The sequence below is a fragment of the Erpetoichthys calabaricus genome, chromosome 12, assembly GCF_900747795.2.
Source record: "Erpetoichthys calabaricus chromosome 12, fErpCal1.3, whole genome shotgun sequence".
Classification (NCBI taxonomy): Eukaryota; Metazoa; Chordata; class Cladistia; order Polypteriformes; family Polypteridae; genus Erpetoichthys; species Erpetoichthys calabaricus.
Genome location: NC_041405.2, coordinates 50,478,703 through 50,500,580, shown reverse-complemented (window position 1 = coordinate 50,500,580; position 21,878 = coordinate 50,478,703). Strand labels below are relative to the sequence as shown.

Below are 21,878 nucleotides of genomic sequence, written 5' to 3'. Positions count from 1 at the left end.
TGCTGCTTGCATATTCAGTATTTTTTTTTTTCATGTACAGTGGAATCTCGGTACACCTACAAATCGGTTTACGACCAAAAAGTTTGCCAAACTCTTGCCTCGGTTCACAACCACACACAGTTTCCATTTTGGTTTGTGCACGCCGATGATTTCCACACATGTTGCGTTGTTCTCAGTCAGACGTGCGTGCGTGCTTTCGCTGTGAACTCTTTGTGCTCTATTTCATTTCCCTTCCGGTTCGTATGCGCCGATTACTGTATTTAAGCACGTGTTCAGCCTCTCCCTGTTCATTGTTCTCAGTCAGACGTGCGTGCTTTACCTGTGAGCTCTTTGTGCTCTACAGTATTTCGTGTGCTTTGCAGTTAACCATGGCTTCTAAGCAAGTGAAGAGTGGTGAGAAGAAAGTTTTGCAGAAAATTGAAATCGAAGTAAAGAAAGAAATTATTAAAAAGTATGAGCGTGGTGTTCGTGTTACTGATCTTGCCGCCGAGTACAAGAAGTCAAAATCTACGATTTCGACTATTCTAAAGTACAAAGAATCTATTAAAGCAGCTGATGTTGCAAAAGGAGTTACAGCGTTAACCAGGCAGAGGCCTCAAGTGCTGGAAGAGGTGGAAAAACTGTTGCTAGTGTAGCTGAACGAGAAGCAACTTGCAGGGGATAGCGTAAGTGAGGCGATCTTATGCGAGAAAGCCAGGAAGATTCATGGGATTTGCTGCAAAACTATCCTTCTACGAGTGGCGAAAGTGAGGAATTTAAAGCCAGTAGAGGATGGTTTGAAAAGTTTTGCAAGAGAAGTGGCATTCATAGTGTGGAAAGGCATGGAGAGGCTGTTAGTTCCGATGCTGAAGCTGCAAAAGAATTCGTGAAAAATTTCACAAAATTAGTGGAGGATGAAGGCTACATCCCGCAACAAGTCTTCAACTGCGACGAGACCGGATTGTTCTCCACCCAGTTCCTCCTCACTTCATGCCAGAACTTGACTCATGCAAGGTTAGTTTTCTTGGTGATTTATGGTTAGTTTTTGTATTACGGATTTTTCAAATGTTCATTTTTTTCCCTGTGCTTAAAACTCATTTAAAAAGACTGTTTACAGCGATCGGGTTGTAATGCTATTAGTGTGAACTCCTGCAATGTTACTTTCTTGGTTGCTTATGGTTGGCTTTTAAATACAGTTTGGATTTGTTCAAATGTTCTTTTTTTCCCCCGTGCTTAAAACTCATTTAAAAAGATTGTTTACAGCGATCGGGTTGTAATGCTATTAGCGTGAACTCCTGCAATGTTACTTTCTTGGTTGCTTATGGTTGGCTTTTAAATAAAGTTCGGATTTGTTCAAATGTTCCTTTTTTTCCCCCGTGCTTAAAACTCATTTAAAAAGAGTGTTTACAGCGATCGGGTTGTAATGCTATTAGCGTGAACTCCTGCAATGTTACTTTCTTGGTTGCTTATGGTTGGCTTTTAAATAAAGTTCAGATTTGTTCAAATGTTCAAATGTCAAAAGCTACAGTATAGCGTGAACTCTTGCAATGTTAGTTTTCTCTGTTCAAGGTTTTCTCAGTGTTATTCAATGTTTTTACATTTAGCTTACTATTACATTGTACATTCTATGGTTTAATTAACTATATACATACAGTTCGTATGGTCTGGAACGGATTAATTGTATTTACATACAATCCTATGGGGGAAATTGCTTCGGTTCATGACTAAATCAGTTTTCGACCAGAGTTTTGGAACGAATTATGGTCGTGAACCGAGGTTCCACTGTATTAGTTTTGTCCTTAGTCATTATATAAATGTATGCTATGATTTACTTCTTTAAATCACGAGAGAGCTGCTATAATATATAACATTATACAGATTTTCAACTTATAGTATTGTTTGGTTATATCTTTAACTGATTTTGATCCTCTTATTGATTGTCTTATTAATTGATACCTGCTTACTTGACAAATAATTGTTTTCTAATTTTCTGGGTATTGCCTGTATATAGGACCTAGTGATAAACATTACACATTTTCTTATTAGCATATTTCATAACTACATACTGATGTCAAATTATCTTCATAAACAATGAGTCATGATTCATTGCTTGTGACCCTATTTATAGTGTGCAGTCCAGCTTTGGGGCTTTTTAAACGATTTTATTTAACTTGACTCCTCTGCCTGTTTGTCTGGGTCAAATCTTAACTGATTTTGAACCCACTTTTGGCGAAGCAAATTTCTTCAAATTTTGCATATGTGTTCAGATGTTTAGTACGTGTTCAGAAGTTCAATATCGATGACAATGCAATAACCCATCAAAACTGATGCAATTACGTAACAAATTTCGCCATAATTAATTGACGCACATACAATAATGACAGAGAGAGAATATAATGAGATATAGGAGCTTACAAGTGAGAGACACATCGAATTGCCCCCACTTGCCTCTTCCAGTGAATGGAGTGGGTAAATATACGTGGCGACTTGTTTATTCTTGTGAAGGAGTAGCCTTAATAATAATAATTCTTTACATTTATATAGTGCTTTTCTCACTTCTCAAAGCGCGAACTCACAATCTCCTTACTGCAAAGCAGCAGCACTACCACTGCGCCACCTGTTAGGCCTTGATGATAATGGGGAGGAAGTATTGGCGTTCTGTCGTCAATTTTTGTTTTCACAGCCACTGAGTGCTAATCCCGTAAGAGCCTGAACAGAAAAATAGAGACCAAAATATAAATCTTTTTAGTATTCAAATAATTCTGCAAAGATATATTATGTAATACTTTTAAAGAAGCTTCCCGTTCATGAAAAATCATTTGCAAAATACTCAAACTAAAAAGTAAAAAAAAAATATTTATAAATAAAACGATTTGATTCACTTTAGTTATAAATGAACTAAAAAGCAAAAAATAAATTTTCTTTAACCACAATTTTCCTGGTGACTAAAATGTGACTAAATAAAATTGTGGGGCATACATAATTTCATTATTTCAGTCAATTAATAGAATAGCTAGTTTCATCATAAAATATATAAAAAAAATTGTAATTCCCCACCATGCTAAACAAGTTTAAAAAATTTAATCAATTAATTTATGTGCGCCCCACGATTTTATTTAGTCACATATAACTTGCTTGTAATACCGTATAATGCGCTTGTGCTTATTGTGGGAAAATCAAAATAAACATTTAATTTCTAAAGTTAGAAAAGCATGTTTTTTAAAATATGCCCTGTTGTGCAAAATTGAAACTCGTGTTGTTACATGGTCTCCATAATTTTGTATTCTTTAATAGTGTCTTGCTAAATCTTATCTTGTACATTTCATGGTTTGGGATCTAATTGAACTTTGAAGTTCATGAATTTACTGCACGGTCATTAAAGAACCTATACCATATGTGCTTCAGAACAGGTTATCCACCTGAAGCTAAGCATGTTTGGGCCATACACATAGTGACTCAGCATATGATTCACACTAAGACTGATGGATGTGAGGTGCAACAACCCTAGCTAACCTTTGCACCATCATGCTACCATAGATAATACAATGGAAACAAAAGATTGAGGTGAGTTTTTAATAAGTACAGTTACATGTTAATATTTTCTTTAGTATGATATATGATTCCAACAATTTTAGTTCTATATCACACTTAATACAGAAACATTTTAGAACTGGCTTTAATTAGTAAGTGTATGATCATTGAAATACTTGCTGTGTAAACAGTGTGTTCAGGTTGTTAGGTGTGAGTAACTAACAACAGGTAGCTCTCACTTTATCCCACATAACAGCATGAAATTTAATGCATGAAATCCATAAGATGTTTCAAGTAAACCACAGAAGTGCTGTTCCATTCTAATGCACTTTTATTAACAAACCTCCAAAAATCAGGACTCCGTCCTGCAAGTACTAGTAGCTAACTTCCTTTCTGTGGCTTACTTAACTGCTTCCACAACACTGCAATTCCTTTGTATGTTCTGCCTACTTGATTGTTATATGTGTGCAGAAAATGCATTTGCACTTCAGCTCATGTTAAATGTGATCACTTTACATTTCTGAATGTGGTCTGTGAGATCATCACTAGTGCATTTATACCTGTGTGTGTGTTTTTTTGTTTTTTTTAATGTGGTCAAGTTAATGTATGCATATATCTCTACTGCTGCACTGCCTGATAAAGATTAAGAGAAGGTCTCGAGATATACAAGGCAGAATATAGATTGTGACTAGCAGATAGGTACCTATGTGTCTCATTTGTAAAATAAAAAAAAATGTGGTGGTAGTTGTATTTTGCTATAATTCAACCCATATTCAGTATATAACATATTATTTTTGGCCTTCTCATTAAAATTGTGTTTGATACCCCCGGTCTAAACTGTTGCTGCCAATTTTGAGTAAATTTCCTGAAGCATTTAATATTTTCTGTCATTAGCCACTCATCCCAATAATATGTAAAGGAGGTGTCATTTGCAAGCAACCTGTCACTTCAACTAGCTGTGTCAGGTCTCACGGTAGATACTGGCTTCATCCTGTTTTGCTGGTAGACCAGTCTTAATGCAGCATAGGTGGTGTTTTTGCAGAAATTTTCTTCATGGTGGCAGTGTCAACAGATATCATTTAAACATTTAATTTTTTCAGTTTGCTTGTTTTCTAATGGAAGCACAGTACATACTGTAAGTGTCATAGGCCTAATGCGTATATTTAAAGGAGTTTTATACCTTGATTCATACCTTTTTTTTATATCATAACTGAGCAGCACATAAAAAATGTATTTTTTAACTATTCATTAAATGTACTTACAAGAACATTTTTTACTTTCAGTGCTATTGTCTAAATCATGTTGGTTTTTTTTTTGTGATCTCCATCAAGAATATAATGATTCATCAGTTTAATCATTATGCATTTATGAATGTTCCTTGTTGACAGTGCACCTTAAGTAATCAAAAATTTGCATTCATTTTTCGTAAACGGGGAATCTCCATGGTGATACAAGGGTATTGTTTGAGTGGGTGGGATGGGGTCATCTTAATTTTATCACAGAAGACATCACATAAGTAAATCCACCAAAGTAATGGACCATCATCAAGCTGTCCAAATGAGGTGTTCATCTTCCAGCATCAAATATGAATGCTTGTTTGTGTATGTATTGCTTTAAATTTGAAATTAGCAAAAGGATGATTTAAGCTGCACAACCCCAAAGAGTAAATTGCCAGAGGAGAGAGCAAGAAATGCAGGAAAAGGAAATGTTTTTTTTATTCTTATTACATTAATACTAAAATATTTGGAGTATCGTTATGTTTATTTTTTGTGTTTTATGCTAATAGCAATTAAATTGAAAATAGCAGCAATTCAAAAGTAAAGCAACATTCCTATCACTGAGGTAATAGATCCAATAATATTTGACTGGCATGGCATTAGTTACACAGTGCTACATGAATCATGAGTGCTTCTGAACCACAGAAGACCCTCACTTATATTGGTAGTATAAAATAATGGCATACAATAATAAAGCATACAGTATAGGTAAAGTCTGTGAATACATTCTTACCATTTCTGGGTACATCTTTACCATTTTCACTAGAGTCATCCTTAATATTGGTAGGGTTGAAGCCCACAGTTCTCTCATAATTCACTCTGTTCTTCACACTCAGTAGAGAGAAAAGCAAAAAGAAAGTGTATCATACTCTTAAACTAGATCTTTCATTCTGGGTCACAGATGACCGGAGCCTAACAGCTCAACAGAGTGCTCCAGTCCTGTGCAGGGTTGGCTCATGTACACTTGCACATTAGTTTGATTGGCAATACCAAAGTTGCCCTGTAGAAGTGTGCGTCTTTGAGGATGTAAGAGGAAAACCCACATAGACATGTGTAGAAAATGTAAACATTAATGGATAACAACCAGGCATGATATTTAAACTCATTATGCTAGATCTGTGTAACAGCAATAATGATAATGATTCAATGATATTGTCATTGTACAGGTACAATGAAACAACACTACCCACCACACACAAAAAAATTATAATCAAATGTGTATCATTTGCACCAAGCTGTTTGTTTGTGCATATGCATTTGTATTTGTGTTTTATATATATTATGCTACTTATATATATAAAAAATTAATTATAATATTTGTGGTCAAATGCTTTCAATTTGTATATCTTGATTAATTGATTTTAATCCATTCCAAGTTGTTTCTACTATCCTATTACTGTGAAACTTTGTCCATTTTTGTGTTCATTTTGAGGGAGATGTGGGACAATAAATTGCATTCACTTTCCACTGTATTCATTAATTCTGTGTCTTCAATTCTTGGATGAAATTAAAATTGTTTTGGTCAGTAATAAGTTAAGAGTGGCTCTTCTTATTTTTATCAGGTAATGATGACAAAAAGAACGAAGGATATGGGGAAGTTCAGCTCTGTGACAGTTTCTACAATTGATGAAGAGGAAGAAGAAATTGAGGCGGTGAGTCGGTTACCCTCCTTTAATTTTACTCCTTTGATTTTTGTGTTATATTTTCTTTCAGCTAGAATCTGAAGAATGCATGCTTAGCCAGGCTTTGCTGTTTCCTACACTATAGAATTAGTTTGAATGCCTAGTTTATAACCTTGCAATGTCAAGCCATTCTAAAATGAGAGACTGTAAAATGTACTGTTTGAAGATACATTTTTGAGGTTCTTGACTTTGTAAGAGAGTAGACCTCCATTAATGTGAGGTCTAACTGAGCACTTTTCTATAGTCTATATTTGTATTCTTTTTATATAACCACGGGTGAATATTAATTAGTTCATTGGAACTCCTTACTCTTTAACATGCTTACATACTGTAGCCATACTTTTCCTAGTGACTGAGCATGGCTTTTGTTGATGGTTATTGGATAGCACAATTTTACAAGAAACGTTATTCTTTCAAATTCAAATAGGTAATATGTTGAGTAATGGGAATTTTAGGTGTAAATATAATTTCACTCTGTAGCACATCCTTTAAAAGTTATAAATCAGATATGAATGTAATGTTCTGATCTGTAATCTTGTACTATTACAAGGTTTTGGAGTGTTAAAGCAATAAACACATTGAAACAGGCCTAGAGTTTGGGAACAACATTTTATCTTGGAGAAAGTGGGGAAGTAAAAATTGGAACCAGTAGTAATTCAAATAATCTCCAAATAAGCTTACACAATGGAAAATGACAGAAAGTCAAATAAAGCAAACCTCAAATCCTAACCTTGGAATGAGCATGATGTATCTATCAATGGTAGCAAACAAACCAAACTAAAGTTGGCTTTAAGTGTGTTATTTTTTACTTTTTTCAGTTAATAATTTGTTTTCAAGTTTCCTTAACCACCAGTTGTATATTGTTTGTTATTGTTGTTTTGTTGTTGTTGTTGTTGTTAATATAATAATTTTTTTTTTTATTCATTTGGCTTTATCATGAAAACCATAGTCAGGTGATAAAGTTCTTATTCTGAGTCGTGTTTTACTTTAACTTACTACAAACAATAAAGATGTTTACAGGCCGCATGCGTATGCGCCCCATGCAAGGAATTGAATATTTCAAGCATTGTACAGAAAAAGAATAAATAAAATGAAATATCATTAACTACATACACCATGATCTGCAGAAAACATTTACAGTTATGAAGATAGTCTGAGTGGACTTGGGATGTGGGATTGGTGGAGATTGCAGCAGAATTCCATATTGCAGGACATCATAAATAGCAGTATTGAGTAATGGTGATTTAAAGTTAATTCCTTCCAAATTAAAACTGCTAAAATTCTCTGTTCTGCAGTGGCATCAACACATAAAATTAGAAGTGCCCCATTACACATTGGGTCTACCTGCAAAAAAACAAAAGTTTTTTTTTATTACTTTGTTGGTTGCTATTGGAAACTTAATGATCACATGCAGATGGACAACAATGCTGAATTTGTCAAAAAACATAACCATTGATGAGAAAAAATGTAATATGAACGTTTTAATATGAGATTTTTAGCAACATGTGGTTTACACAGAAAAATGAAGTGCACACTTGTCCAAGTACATCACATCACCACCATCCAGCCAACCATCCCAAAATCCATAGCAAACCTTTCTAAAAATGGGTATTTGCACTTGTGGTGGTTAGAAATTATTGATACATCGAAAATAAATATTGATACATCAATTTTATTTCTTGGTTGATACCTAGTGCTCTTAAGTGTTATAAATGAGCGTAGGATTTATGTGATCTTTAAATCCTACTGTACGATTTAGTGAGATGCTCTTCTAAGAGATTTGTTTACTCAAACAGAGAGAAGTGGCAGACTCTTATGCACAGAATGCAAAGGTTATTGAGAAGCAGCTAGAGCGAAAAGGCATGAGCAAAAAGAGGCTACAGGAGTTGGTGAGTGCTGTTTTTATTGGATTGTCGTTGTTATTTAAAATTTGTAAATAACAGTATTAATATAAATTAATGTTTTTGTAATAGTTCTTTTTTTTGCAGCTGTACAATATTGCTTATTGGCTGAAACAGTTTCAATGCGTTATTTTAAATAATTGTTCTTAGCTATTGCTTAGTCGTTGTTTTATGTTATCTTTTCATTCAGTATTTTCCCCAGTAATTAACTGTTGACAGTGACATTTCATATATGGGTTTGCAGCAAAGTGATAGTCCTCCTAATTACCACTAATACTAGTGCTTCTTTAGTACTTGTTGAACATTTTTGATTTTTTTTTGTTCTTTTTTTCATATTTTTCTTGGTGCTTCAAACAGACTTGATTCACCCTCTTTATTTACATTGTTGTTGTTTTTTTGTTTATTTTCTTTCTTTTCTTTATGTAGGCTGAGTTAGAAGCCAAGAAGGCCAAGATGAAAGGCACCCTGATTGACAATCAGTTTAAATAATTTTTCTGCTTGTGGTGAGTTGCATCTATTTGGTCTTATATTTCAAACTCTCAGAATCCTTTCTGTGTATTGAAAAAGCTTGCTAAATTAATTCTGTTGCATTTAACTCTTTTTATTTGCTATAGGCTGTCTTTATGATGAAGTATCCTTGAAACATTACTTTTGAGAAGAGCTAAGAGAAGCTGAACTACATTGTACTTGGAGCAGTATGAACAACATCATAAAAGAAGAAAGTTAAATTGGAAATTGTGGTACATGTAGACAAGAAGATACAAAAACGTTTTCTTCAGACTTTCTATATGATGTGTTATTGTGCACATATTAAAATGAATGTGCACCATCTTTGGGCTACAACTTCTAGTTCACCTGTCCCAATGTTCAGTCTTTATGCCCAGAGTTGTATCGGCTGTTCTTTCTTTTTTTTAACCGTTCTGGAAGCCCACACTTTTGTATATGTGCATTCCCAAAATGAATGTTGTTTTTTGTTACTTTTGTACAGTTGATGTCATGATTTAAGCAATACTTGATTTGTCTTTTAAGGATTTTTTTCATATTTTGTAAGTATTGTAAATAAAATGTAACTCACCAAAAAGCTTTTTGTATGTGAAACTACATGTCCATGATTGACTCACTCCCTGACTGACTGACAAAAAAGTATTTGCTATTTGCAGAAAACATTTTTCACTAATAAATGAATCTCTTGACCTTGAGGCCCAGAAAAATCCAACCTCAGCGAAAAGTCAATTTAGTTGTAGAAAATGTCGTAGAAAACTGAGATAATGTTTCAAATTGAATAATTAGAAAGAACAATCTTAGTGCTAGTTTACAGTGCTTGCAGAACAGCAGGCAGCATGGCAGACTTCATGTCAGTGGGATCATGGTTAGAGCTCTACATTATTCTTTATTTTACATGTCTGATCTGTTAATCAGCTTAAAGTATAAAATGATCACTTCAGTACTTTGCAGTGTGATGGAAGGACATTTGTCCCAGCTGGGATGGACCCTGCTCCCTTGTCTGTCCAGGGAGCCAGTATAAATGATTGTCGGGAATGGAGTTGTGACATTCCCTGTCCATGCCAGGAGGTGTACACATGTAGGGTCACTGTGGCAGCAGGTGTTTAAGGACTTTCACCCCACCAGCTGCAGAAGGATGTGATAGGGATAGGGAAGCAACTCGACTGGGCTGGTTACCAGTCCCTTTCCCTGACAGGAGGACAGACATATGGGGTAGTGGTGAGACTGCCTGTTATGGACAGGTTGATCCCCCAATACACCCCCACCCAACACTTTGTGGCAGCATAGCTTTTGTGGTGGCCGCCAGAGTAAGGTCTCAGGAATGGACTACCCTGGTCCATGGGTGGTACTGCCTGCTCCAGTCGTGCTTCCAAGATACAATGGATGTAGCACTGGAATTACTTCAAGGTCATATGTTAAAAGAGCCCTCCTCTTGCCCCATTGAAGTCCGAGTTAGAAGAGGAGTTGGACAACACTTGCCTAGGAGGTGTGAAGGAGAAAAGGGACTGAAAGAATGAAGGAAGAATTGATAGTATTGTCATGCTATGGTGTGTGCTGTTTACTGTACCAAGGCAAAGAAGTGTGTTGTTAATAAAAGCACTGGATTAAAACCTAGGACTGTTGGGTGTGGTTGTTTCTGGGAGTCGGTACACTTCCTACAGGCCATAATAGCTGTGGCATAGTATTGTATAGTAAGTACTTTGTCTTCTTTTTCAATCATTATGTACTTTCATTTAGACACATTACAGAATGTAACTGGCAGTGTGTACAGCTGAGCTTTAAACTCCTTTGTAACTCATCTGGCAGGTGGCGGCTGCTTGCAATTCCCAGCCGTGTCTGGGAATAAAGCTGCTAGGAGGGAGAGCAGAATGCTGAGCCAGTCTTCAGCAAAGATGGTGCATGTCTCATAATTGTCACTGAAGTCAGCGTAACATTATACAACTTTTAGTCAGAGGGGATGTCAGACTTGATTACTGCAGCTGCTGATCTTGTCAACTAAAAACATCAGATTATACGACTGAAAATTGCATGGGTGACAGATTCCAAGACTTTGTGATGTCTCACCAGCACAGTTTTTTTCACATTTCCACAGTATCACAAGCTCGCCTCTTTTCCTGACGGCCAATTACGTGCTGCCTGACAAAGCCGGTCCTGTACAAATGCTTTTCTGGTATGGTGAGTTCAGCTGCAGTCTCTGCCTTTTTTTTCTTTCCTCCATTCCTCCATTCTGTTGTGGACCTCGGTTCTGTGTGCAAGGTCCAAAACACCTGCATTCCTCATAGCTGCATTATTCATTTTATTTTGGTGGACAGTCCTTGGCTTTCTTCTCTCATGCACACAGAGCCTGCGCCTATGAACAGATTTGATTTTGTTGTATCGCAGATTTTATGGACAAACCCACTGAGGTTGTCCGACTACACGACCGACACCACTGAAGCACTCTGTAACTGCTTCTAACTCACTAAGATTATGTAAATGATTTCTGCGACTGAAAATTGCTGGAATAATCACATAATGTGACACAGGTGGATTTTCATGACATCAGTATGCCTTTGCCAAATCCATGAGCTGCTGTATCTTTATGAAAAATTGTTAGATGATAAAGAATAAAGACATACTGTAAATACATGTGATTCAGACTCTGTAAGAGCTGTTTGTTAGTTATTTAGGTTGTGTTAAGTTGATGGAAGTCTTTTCTTAGTTATGTTAAGCGTTTGCCTATATGTTGGTGCATAGTCTATGGGAGGTCCTATTATAACCCCCACAAGCTGAATTGAAATGGAATATTCTATTTTTTTTTGTCCCACCGACTAAAGATTAGTCTCAGTTAGTGACCTGCCTTGCTGTAAGTAAGGCATGGAGGGCACAAGGTTTCAAACCATGCCCAGTTGTATGTAACATAACATAACACAACATGCTCTGTTAAATGTATAGCGCCGTATGTGTAGAACATACTGAATGTATGAGTATTAAGTAAAGCATAGAGAAATAACTCCTCATTAAGTATAGAAAACTGAAGTTTAACAAGAAAGAATTAAATTTAATGAAGAAACTTTTTTTTGCCTTTTATTCTGTGTAACAACTTATTTTTCCCTCTATACTTGTGCGAACTGTTTGAATTTTCACTAAACCTTAAACGCACTTTTTTGGACTGAAAAATTTCTTTTGGTACGTGTTTGACTCATGTTTGATCCTGTCTTGCCTACTTGGCAGCTATACTCTGCATGAATTATTTCAGTTTTGTAATTTTTTGTAGGCATGGAGCTGGACAGTTAGACATCAGTGGCAGAGCGACGGGCGCTGAGCAGGCTCCTGTTAATCATGGAGAATCCACTAAACAGTGTCATCTCCAGACAGAGGAGCAGCTTCAGTGAGAGACTGCTGTCACCGTCCTGCTCCACTGATAGACTGAGGAGATCATTCCTCCCCCACACTATGTGACTCTTCAATTGCACCAGGGGGGGTAAACGTTAACATTATGCAAAGTTATTGTCTGTTATACCTGCATTTTTATTACTCTTCTAATTTATTGTTTTTTATCAGTATTCTGCTGCTGGAGTATGTGAATTTCCCCTTGGGATTAATAGTTTATCTATCTCTCTATCTATCATATAGTAGCATTGATTTACTGTCATTTTATCAACAAGTTTGAAAATTTGTTCCGTAAAATAAAAAAGTATTGATCATTTTTGCCATTTTCCGTATTAACAGATGTTTTTCAGTGCAAGTTCCATCTTGAATACAAAACAGGGTTCCGAATGTCTTCAGGTATGTATGTGCGTGTTCTTTGCAAAACATTCGCCGCTTTTGTTATATATTTTTTAGAATTATTCATTATTGTCAAGAAAAACAGAATGCTAATAAGTTTCAGTTATCATTATGGAAGAAGTCAAAAAGCTCCTTGCTGCTTATTGCACAAACATCCATAATTGTAATAATTATACTGTCACCAGGGTGCCTCTTTTGCTTTCCGCAGCAAAGTAGCATGTCATCTGTTTTGAAATGGATTCATTATTTGCAACTTAAGTGAGTGCAGTTCATGTATGTCATACCTGTGAAGTGCATATCAAGAGCTCATTGCTTTTTTCCTAACAGAAGAAAGGTCCTCTTCAAAGAAGCGTGACACTCTGCTGTGAAGTCTTGGCTGCGCTCATACATTGTTGAAAGTAAGTAGTTTGGTTTTAGTTGGTAAAGAGCTGAATGATAAGCCATAACATTTTCAAATTTGCCATAGAACTTTTAGAAAGCTATATACTTTATATTAGCTGCAAATACAAGCAAGATGAATTTTTGAGATGATTTAAAGTTGAGTTCTTCATTTAGAATATTTACATATTTTACTTTTTTCCTGTTAATTGCTGTTTTGGCTGGCTTTAATGGAGTAAGGAGGCATTGAGGTTGTCTGATAGTATGCTCTCTCAATGCCTACAGCACTCAAAAGTCCGGCCTGGTGGCCTAATCTGGCCTGTTAAATGATTTTAATTGGCCGCCAATCTGATAAGAGTGAAACAGCAACAACGTCTAATCAGGGGATGGAGGGGGAGACAGGAATCAGCAAATAAGCTAATGCCACTATGTATTTATAATTAGAGGACATCGGGAGCAATGGTGAGCAGCAGCAAGCGTAGAAAGGTAGGTGGTGAAAATGGACGTTACAGTCCTCAATGGACTGACGAGTTTGCCTTCATTTTACCATTCCATGACAATGGCAGTCCATTCTGTTTGATTTGTCAACCCACAATTTAAGGTAAGGTTTCTAACATCAGATAGCACTATGAAACTAAGCATCTCGGCTTCCACAGGGCTTTCCAGCCTGTTAGCCCATCCAAATGAGACAGAATTGCTTCCCTGAAGCATTCCTACAAAAGCTCCCTGACAGTTCTGACAGTGGTGAAAGCTACAGAGAAGGCAACAACACCTTCATTTCATGTTACTTGGGAATTAACTAAAAAAGGGCAAGCCATTTTTGGATGTTGAACTGGTAAAACATTGTACTGTGGACATGCTTGAGATAAAAATAAAGACAAGATAATTAAATGAGTGAAACAGGTACCCATGTCTGACTCCTCTGTAGTATGCAGGGCTGAAATTCTGTCTGAAGAATGTTTTTCAGCTCTTTTATCAGAACTTCAGTCAGCTGATCACATATCCATCACAGTTGACGAGTCATCAGGGACACTTTAAATATGACTGTACATTTATAACCCAGTCAAATCTAGTTCAGTTAGTCCTTCCCTAATGACATTAATGCAGTTCGCCAAGTTCAGAGAATATTGCGAATGATTCCGTGATTTCAGGGAACTCGCGGCAAAGCAAATTCGGTAATATTCTCTCATCACATTGCAAGACAACCCAAGAATTTATATGACCTGGAGGCTTTTGCCAAATAGAATGAGCAGCTCTACCACATGAAAATAAAGGGCCTCAGCCACAAATATCACAAAAGACTCCATGCCATCATTGATGCTAAAGGGGGCAATAAACAGTAGTAAGAACTAAGAACATGCACACCTTTGAACGGGGACCATCTCATTACTTTCCTTATTACTGTTTTGTTTAATGGTTATTTTGTTCTGTGATGCCTTATAGTTTAATTTGGACTCCATTAAAAGTAAATGAAATGTCTTTTGCCTGATCAGTCATCTTTTCTTTTAAGTATGAGACGCATCTTGCAAATTCTGCCAGGATATGTAAACTTATGAGCACAACTCTGTGCGTGCGTTTGTAAATATGTGCATACTGGCTCTGTGAGTTGGTGGAGTGTGGAGCAGCCTTGGGTTAAAAGAGGAAAGGAGAGAAAGGAAGTATGTAGAAGAACAACTGTGAAATGGATGTTCATGTTCCTGTGGATTCGAAGTGGACTGCCATTGTCGGAAATGGAGGAGAACAGCGCATCTAGCTTGTCGAGAATGGTCTTTAGCAGGTTCAGAGGGTGGTAAAGAATAACAAGGTTACTGGAGTAGGAATCGATGATTGCAGAAGTGGTGTAGTTGCTTACAGTAACCAGCAGTGTGAATCTACAGCTCTTAGAGACTGGTATACTTGTCCATCTACCTCTTCTAGTGGAATGACAGGTACGAGTCAAGTGGAAGTCTTTATTTATGTCAGGCAGCACACGAGGAAGTTCCATCACTGGGGAGCTATTTAACTTCTTTGTAAACAGCCTTATCTCCATTTTTGTAAGGTGGTTCTTTAATTTTTCATAACTTTTTCAGATATTTAGAAAACCATTGTCATTATAGTATTGGGTGATTATTTAGTTAGAATACATATTTGTTGACAAAAACATATGTAAAAATTAAATATATCTACTGTATATACTCATCGAATCCATAAGAGAAGAGGCTTGTCTGAAGACCTCCCAGAATGTAGAATCCAGTCCATCCTATAGTCTCTCCGCAGCCTCACTTAGTCATCTTGTGCACTGTTTTTATTTCTGGTTCAGTCGATTTCAGTTTCTGTCTCTATGAAGAAACAAGCAATACCATGGTAAGCTCAGAGGAGCAGTGGAATGGCATGGTAGGCATTTGTAATCATGATCCAGAGTTTTCTCCTCTCCACTTGTACATTTTTTTTTTTGGAAGCTCAGATAACAAGGTGGAATTATTAAAGTCACTCAAGATATAATAACTTTGGAGTCTGAGTATTTATTCTCATCAGTTAAGACTTGATCAGCTAAATGCTGCGTTGCAGTAGTGACATTTAACTGAGGCGGCACTTCAACTCCAGTTGGAATGACAGACAAATTCTTTCAGCAAGTAAAATTGCTTGAAGTTAAATCTCAGAAATTCCACTTGAGGTGAGCAGGTTTTTCTACATCTGTTTTGTTGGTCAGCCTTTTCTGTGTTAAGAGTGCAGTCACTCTGCTGGTCTGGAGTGTATATTTAAAGAGCCATGGAAACCATTCTTCAACAGTGTGTCAAGTTTTAAACAAAAACATTCCTAAGTACAAAAAAAGTTAAATTTATAGTTCTGTGAACATTTCAACTGCCATTGCTGTTCCAGCTGAATTCACTCTTCTGCTGTTTGTTCCATTTTCCCAGGGTCTGATATGAAGTTTGAAATTTGGGAATATATTAAGGCTTCATTTATGCCAGAACTTTGGTTAAGAGAACCAGTAAACTATTACCAGCCGTTTGTGTAGAATTGTTAAAATATGCCAGTATCATGTCTTCGAGCTTCCATGCTTGCATGGACAGGGTGTTGGGCAGGGTTGTGGGGCATCCAGGCCATTAATGACCTCCTGGGCACAGCCATCAGCAATGTGTCTGTCTGCCAAGAAAATGTCTATCTTGTCAAGAGGTTTACTTACCTGAGCAGCGACTTTCATGTCTCTGGTGACTCTTCCCATGAAGTCATTAGATGGATTATGAGAGCATGGGGGGGGTCATGAGGTCACTGGAAAGGAGTTTATGGCGATCTCAATATCTTTGCAAAAGGACAAAGGTCTAAGTCTTTAGAGTCCTGGTGCTTCCTGTTTTGCTTAAGTGGTTGCGAGGCATGGACACAATCTAGTGACCTAAGACAAAGACTGGACTCCTTTGGTAGACATGCAGGAAGGTTCAACATAATTTTCGGTAATGGTTTCTTTGAATTTTTGACCTCTATGATCATATTAAACAGTATTTTAATTATGTAGTAACATAACTCCAAAGGTGAGAAATTTTTAGTGGCCCCAAAGTGCAAGCGGAAGAAAAATAAACCAAGAGACACATACGAGGGGGGGTAACAGCTAAAGTTAGAAAATGGGATTTATTAGCAAATGGAACGAACCTTACCTCAACTGATAATGTCATTTCTCAATGTCGTCTCCACCCTTCTCAGTGCACTTGTGGAAGCTGCCTGGAAGTGCCTGGATTCCAGCAGAATAAAAGGTTTTGTTTTGTCCTTGCAACCACTTGTGTAACGCTTTCTTCATGTCGTCATCTGTCTTGAATCGAGAAAGGTGGAGACTACATTGAGAAATGACATCAGTTTTGTTAAGGTTTGTTCCATTTTCTAATAAATCCCATTTTCTAACTTTAGCTTGACTTCTGCTTGTACAAATGAAGAGGTGAGTCAGCACTAAAATGTGAAACACACGAAATAAGAGGTGACGTACACAAGATGAAAACAAGTGCCACGCTCAGAATAAGATGGGATGCACTGGCAAGCAGTTTGCCATAGTAGTTAAGGCATTGGCCTTCAAACCCTGAAGTTGTGGACTCAAATCCCACCACTGACACTGTGACCATGAGCAAGTGATCCAATTGGAATGACAAAAGAAACCAACTGTATCTCAAATATTGTAAGCTACTTTGGATAAAGATGTCAAAATAAATTTATAATACAGTTAGTCCTTTGCTCTCATGGGGGTAACATTGCTAGAAAACAACACAAAAGTCAAAGATGCGAATGGTAAAACATTGAACCTTATGGGAAATAGAGGGCATGTTTCTGCAACCATCAAAAACTAATCTTTAACTAGAGATTGTTCATAATACACTTTTCTGCATATAATTCTTTATAATAAATCAAGGGGGCTCTGCCCCCTGCTTGCTTCGCTCGCCCACCCCTGGGTTTGGTTTCCTGGATATACAATTTAAAGAGATTGTTATTTTCATGGGGATTGTTACATATGCATTATTTTCACTTACTTTAAAACTTTATCAAAAACAATATTTGGAATGAACTTTTCTTCAAGATTGCATTGAGTTTTGATTCCGTGTTTGGATTTGCATCGTGACAACACAATGTATAACTACCTGTGAGTGAATATAGATTCTTTCTCACTAATAAATAAAAATACTTTCTCGAATGTTTCTTCATGCTCTTTCTTCTTACTTTGTCGTTGATGTGTCATCTTGAACGTATAAAATTATTGTCCTGATAAAATTTATAAGAACTGAGAGCACAGGAAGTATGCCTGCCAAAATCATTCACATTACTGAGGTTAGATGACAATGGTCTTGTTTGAAAATAGTTGTAAGTAGAGCGTAACTTGAAAGAATCTCATGTTAAAAGTCTCCGTCTCAGGGACTAAATACCGCGCCAACGTTTTTTGGCGTCTTTTAATTCTCACTGGCAACATGAATTAGACGATCTACAAGTCTCCGACTTAAAGTTTAAATCCAAACAATATATTCGATCTCTTTTCGCTGTTCCATTATTTCACCGAGTAATAATTTGTTTGTTTGCGCTAATGCGATCTTTACTCTCCTTTTTTGAGACTTTCGAATTTTCGTACTTTCATTATTTGTAACCTGCTCTGCATGTGTATCGTGCCGACATTTTTGGAGTATTTTAATTCTTGCAGATACGCCTCTTCATTAGGAAGAAACGCTACTTTTTTTTCCCTGATGGCTACATGAATTAGACAATCTACAAGTCTCTGATTTACAGTTTAAATCCGAACCATATATTTGATCTCTTTTCACTGTTCTGTTATTTTGCCAAGTAATAATTTGTTTGTTTGCGCTAATGTGATCTTTCCTATCCTTTTTTTTTTGAGACTTTCGAATTTTGTTACTTCCATTATCTCTAAACTACTCTGCATGTGTACCGCGCCAATATTTTTCAATTCTTTACAACGTTCTACTTTGTCATCTACTCTGTCCTTTATTTCTGGCACCGGGGATGGTTAAATCTCTTTCTTGCGGGACATATAAATGTCTTTCCAAGAAAATCACATCTCTTCTTCCTTCCTTCCAAGATTTTTTTTTTATAATAGAGCGACATTTCACATAATATGCACTGTTCATAACACAATAACCATGAAATAACCTATAAAATGCAGTACACAAAACAAAATTTGTAATTGCAAAACACTTTTTCTCGCTAGTCATTCCCTAGAATTCTGTGGCCTTATGTGCTAACATCCTCGTAAAAGAAGAACTTAAGCCAGTGCAATCATAGGATGTGGAGACTGGTGAGGGCTCGATGTCCGACACTCAGTCCTTCACTGCTGGTAGATGGCATTGGAGAGTGTGAGGGATAACAGCGGTTTGATGTAATCCATCAACGACATTTGCTTTGTGCAACAGTTGAGATCCTCAAGGTACTTGGAGTATGGGAGCACAGCAGAAGCAAGTTAATGTTTAGCCTTGAGGCTGCAATTGATGATGGGATGGTCAAAGCAAACATTCCAACACAAAATCTACCTTAATTTTGTTACTAAGCCGAATCACTGACTCTGCACACTTGGACTTGGAGCCTGAAGGACATACACTGTGCTTTGGGGGCATAATTGCAACACAAAACTTGATTTTTTTTAAGCAAAACAATGAAAATATGCATTTAATGCAGAGGGAGCTATTTACTCTGAAATGGTAGGGTGAACAAGACTGATGAATGCTTAGCTGGATACTAGCTGCTCCCCAAACTTGTATATATCGACCCTCTCGTTTTTTTCTCTACTTCATATAACTGTGAAGCCCGCAAATATCTGTGCCTGCCAGCATGAAAATAAAAATGAGGTTAGTAAAACCTTGCAAAGGCTTGATGTCGTGAAAGTTAAATGTTGAGGACCAACTGTAATAATACATAATAAAAAATCTAGGGGTGTCAGTTTTAAGATGGGGTATGCTAAACATCAGAATGATGGCAGCATTAACAAGTGATGCATGCAAATTAACAGAAAAACACAAAGTATGAAGGCTTTCAGCATTAAAATATGGCATGTGCAAAATCAGAAGGATGGCAGCATTAACAAGTAAGTTGTGCAAAATAAGAGGCAATGCACACAAAAGACAAGTGATGTGAGCATTGAACTGTGGACCACACAAAATGAGAAAGATGGAAGGATTAATAGGTGGCATCCACAAAATCAGAGTTTACACAAAAGGTAGGAATTAATTTATAATGAAAGCAGAATGCTGATTGGCGGAAAAAACATCTGGGTAAAAGTGTTTTTATTTGAAATATCTACATGTCCATCCATCCATCCATTATCTAACCCGCTATTTCCTAACTACAGGGTCACGGGGGTCTGCTGGAGCCAATCTCAGCCAACACAGGGCGCAAGGCAGGAAACAAACTCCGGGCAGGGCGCCAGCCCACCACAGATATCTAGATATCCATTTCATAATTGAATTATATGCAGTTATCAGATGTGTCAAAACAGGAGAATACCATTTTTAAATCTAAGTTCAGCTCTGAAGCTGTCATTCTAGTTTAATAAAAATAGAACTAAAAAAATCAGTCCTTTTGTACACTGCATGTGAGTATACCGGAGTATTGTGACCATCTTGATTCTAGTCCCCCGTTGAACATCCAATGTAAATGAACATAATCTGCACACGTGTCTGCACTCATTCCTCTACCTTGTGAGGGTGGATAGGAGCCAAAGGAAGTCATAAACCATTAGCCTTGGACCACCATAGACATAACCATGTTCACCTAGGCCTGCTAATTTCAAGTCAATAATCATGTCTTTGAGAGAGAATTCCAACTACCAAATTCCAGTACATTCATGTTAATGCACACGTACCTTATTAATGATGCTGCCCACCAAAATGGCAATGTGCCTACTGGTCACACTTGTTAAAAGATTAGTTATTCAGTTGCCTTTCATCCAAAGAGCATTTGTGTGTTTGTAAAACATAGCATAATCACACTTTATTTCCAAAGATATAACATTTATACCACAGGCCTTAACATTTCATTGTCAGACAGTGGGGCATTACAAGCAGACAGATGATTCTGCCGTTTGAACGTGTGATTATTTTATGATAGGTATGGCAAACACATTGTCTTCCTGTCGATTGTGGATTGCATGTCAAATAAGTCAGATTGGACATATCCCTGCTTCAGCAGGCAGAACCTTTGTACAGCATGTGGGCATTTATTTGAATGTGGCGAGGTTGGGGCTGGCTGCCTTATGGTGATAATTGCTGGAGGTCATAATTTGGTACAAATCATCTGTTACATTGGAAAATGTCCATAGTGACTCTGAATTAGCCAAGCGTTAGTGAGCATGGCTTCATCTATGTGGTAGCAGTCAGTCTGTGGCTGTTTTTTCCCCACAGCATCTAGCTGCAGGCTTCTGTAGCTCTGCTCTATTGGCAAGAAATCTGATTGCACACATCTGATAAAGTTTAGCTGCCTAGTGTGACAACTGGCTCGGACACAGACAGGCAGACACCTTCATGTCACCCAACACACATTTATTTAACTCACTATTTACAAAGTCCATGTGCCCACACACCCCAAAGTCCTGGCCACACAACAATGCCTTCTCTCTCTCTTCAGGTCGCCTCCTTGCCGTCTTCCCGACATCATCTTCCTTCCTCCCGACTCTTGTCAATGACTGGAGGGAGGCGGCCCCTTTTATACACACCCGGATGTGCTCCAGGTGCTCCCCAGTGTGGCGGAAGTGTCGGCTGTGTACCCGGAAGTACTCCGGGTGTCCCTTCTTCTCTTCCCCCCAGCACTTCCGGGTGTGGCGGAAGCGCTGGGGTCCAGGGTCCCCAAGGCTTCAGGGCACCCCCTGGCGGTGGCCACGGGCCCCTACAGGGTAGAGCTTCCAAGCTGTGTACCCGTGGCCCCCAATACAACCAGGGCGGACGCCCCCTTGCGTTCTGGAGGAGCAATGAGCCCACCTCCTGTCCTCCTGAGCGTCCCAGCCGGGCTTGAGCCCAGTCCTGGTACCACACTAGTCATTTGCACCTTTCTCAGCATATCCATTTTAAGTCTTATCTTGTGTGTCATTTTCGTAAAATATTATTATGGTAAAGGATAAGGTTGTGAGAGGGTTTTTGCACTCAGGATTAATGGTGACTTACACCTAAGCGTATTATGTAGGATGAGCATCATGTAGTGCTGTGGGCCAGAGCCAGACACTTGTTTGAGTATGCGCTATAAATCATGTGATAGAAACATGCAATCTAATTGGTTGCTTTGTGGGAGCCATAAATCAGAGTTCCAGAGGTCTGCAGCTAGACCTTTCCTCCCTACGCTGAGAAAATAAATTCATGGATAGAGAAAGCTTTGCACATGTTGATGTATCTTGATCTATTTCCATAGAC

General features: G+C 37.6%; 2 protein-coding genes across 11 annotated transcripts in view; one reads left to right on the top strand and one right to left on the bottom strand.

Moving 5' to 3' along the window:
* The window catches only part of steep1 (STING1 ER exit protein 1), a 58,240-nt gene extending 48,800 nt beyond the window's left edge, over positions 1 to 9,440 (top strand). The window contains exons 5-8 of the mRNA XM_028815507.2: positions 6,350 to 6,439; positions 8,266 to 8,358; positions 8,797 to 8,873; positions 8,985 to 9,440. Of these exons, the coding sequence (XP_028671340.1) occupies positions 6,350 to 6,439; positions 8,266 to 8,358; positions 8,797 to 8,859 (246 nt within the window). The 3' untranslated portion in view covers positions 8,860 to 8,873; positions 8,985 to 9,440. The remainder of the gene's footprint in view (positions 1 to 6,349; positions 6,440 to 8,265; positions 8,359 to 8,796; positions 8,874 to 8,984) is intronic.
* yipf6 (Yip1 domain family, member 6) overlaps positions 1 to 21,878 on the bottom strand; it is a 798,052-nt gene that overhangs the window by 450,982 nt on the left and 325,192 nt on the right. The gene's annotated exons all lie outside the window — the stretch shown is intronic.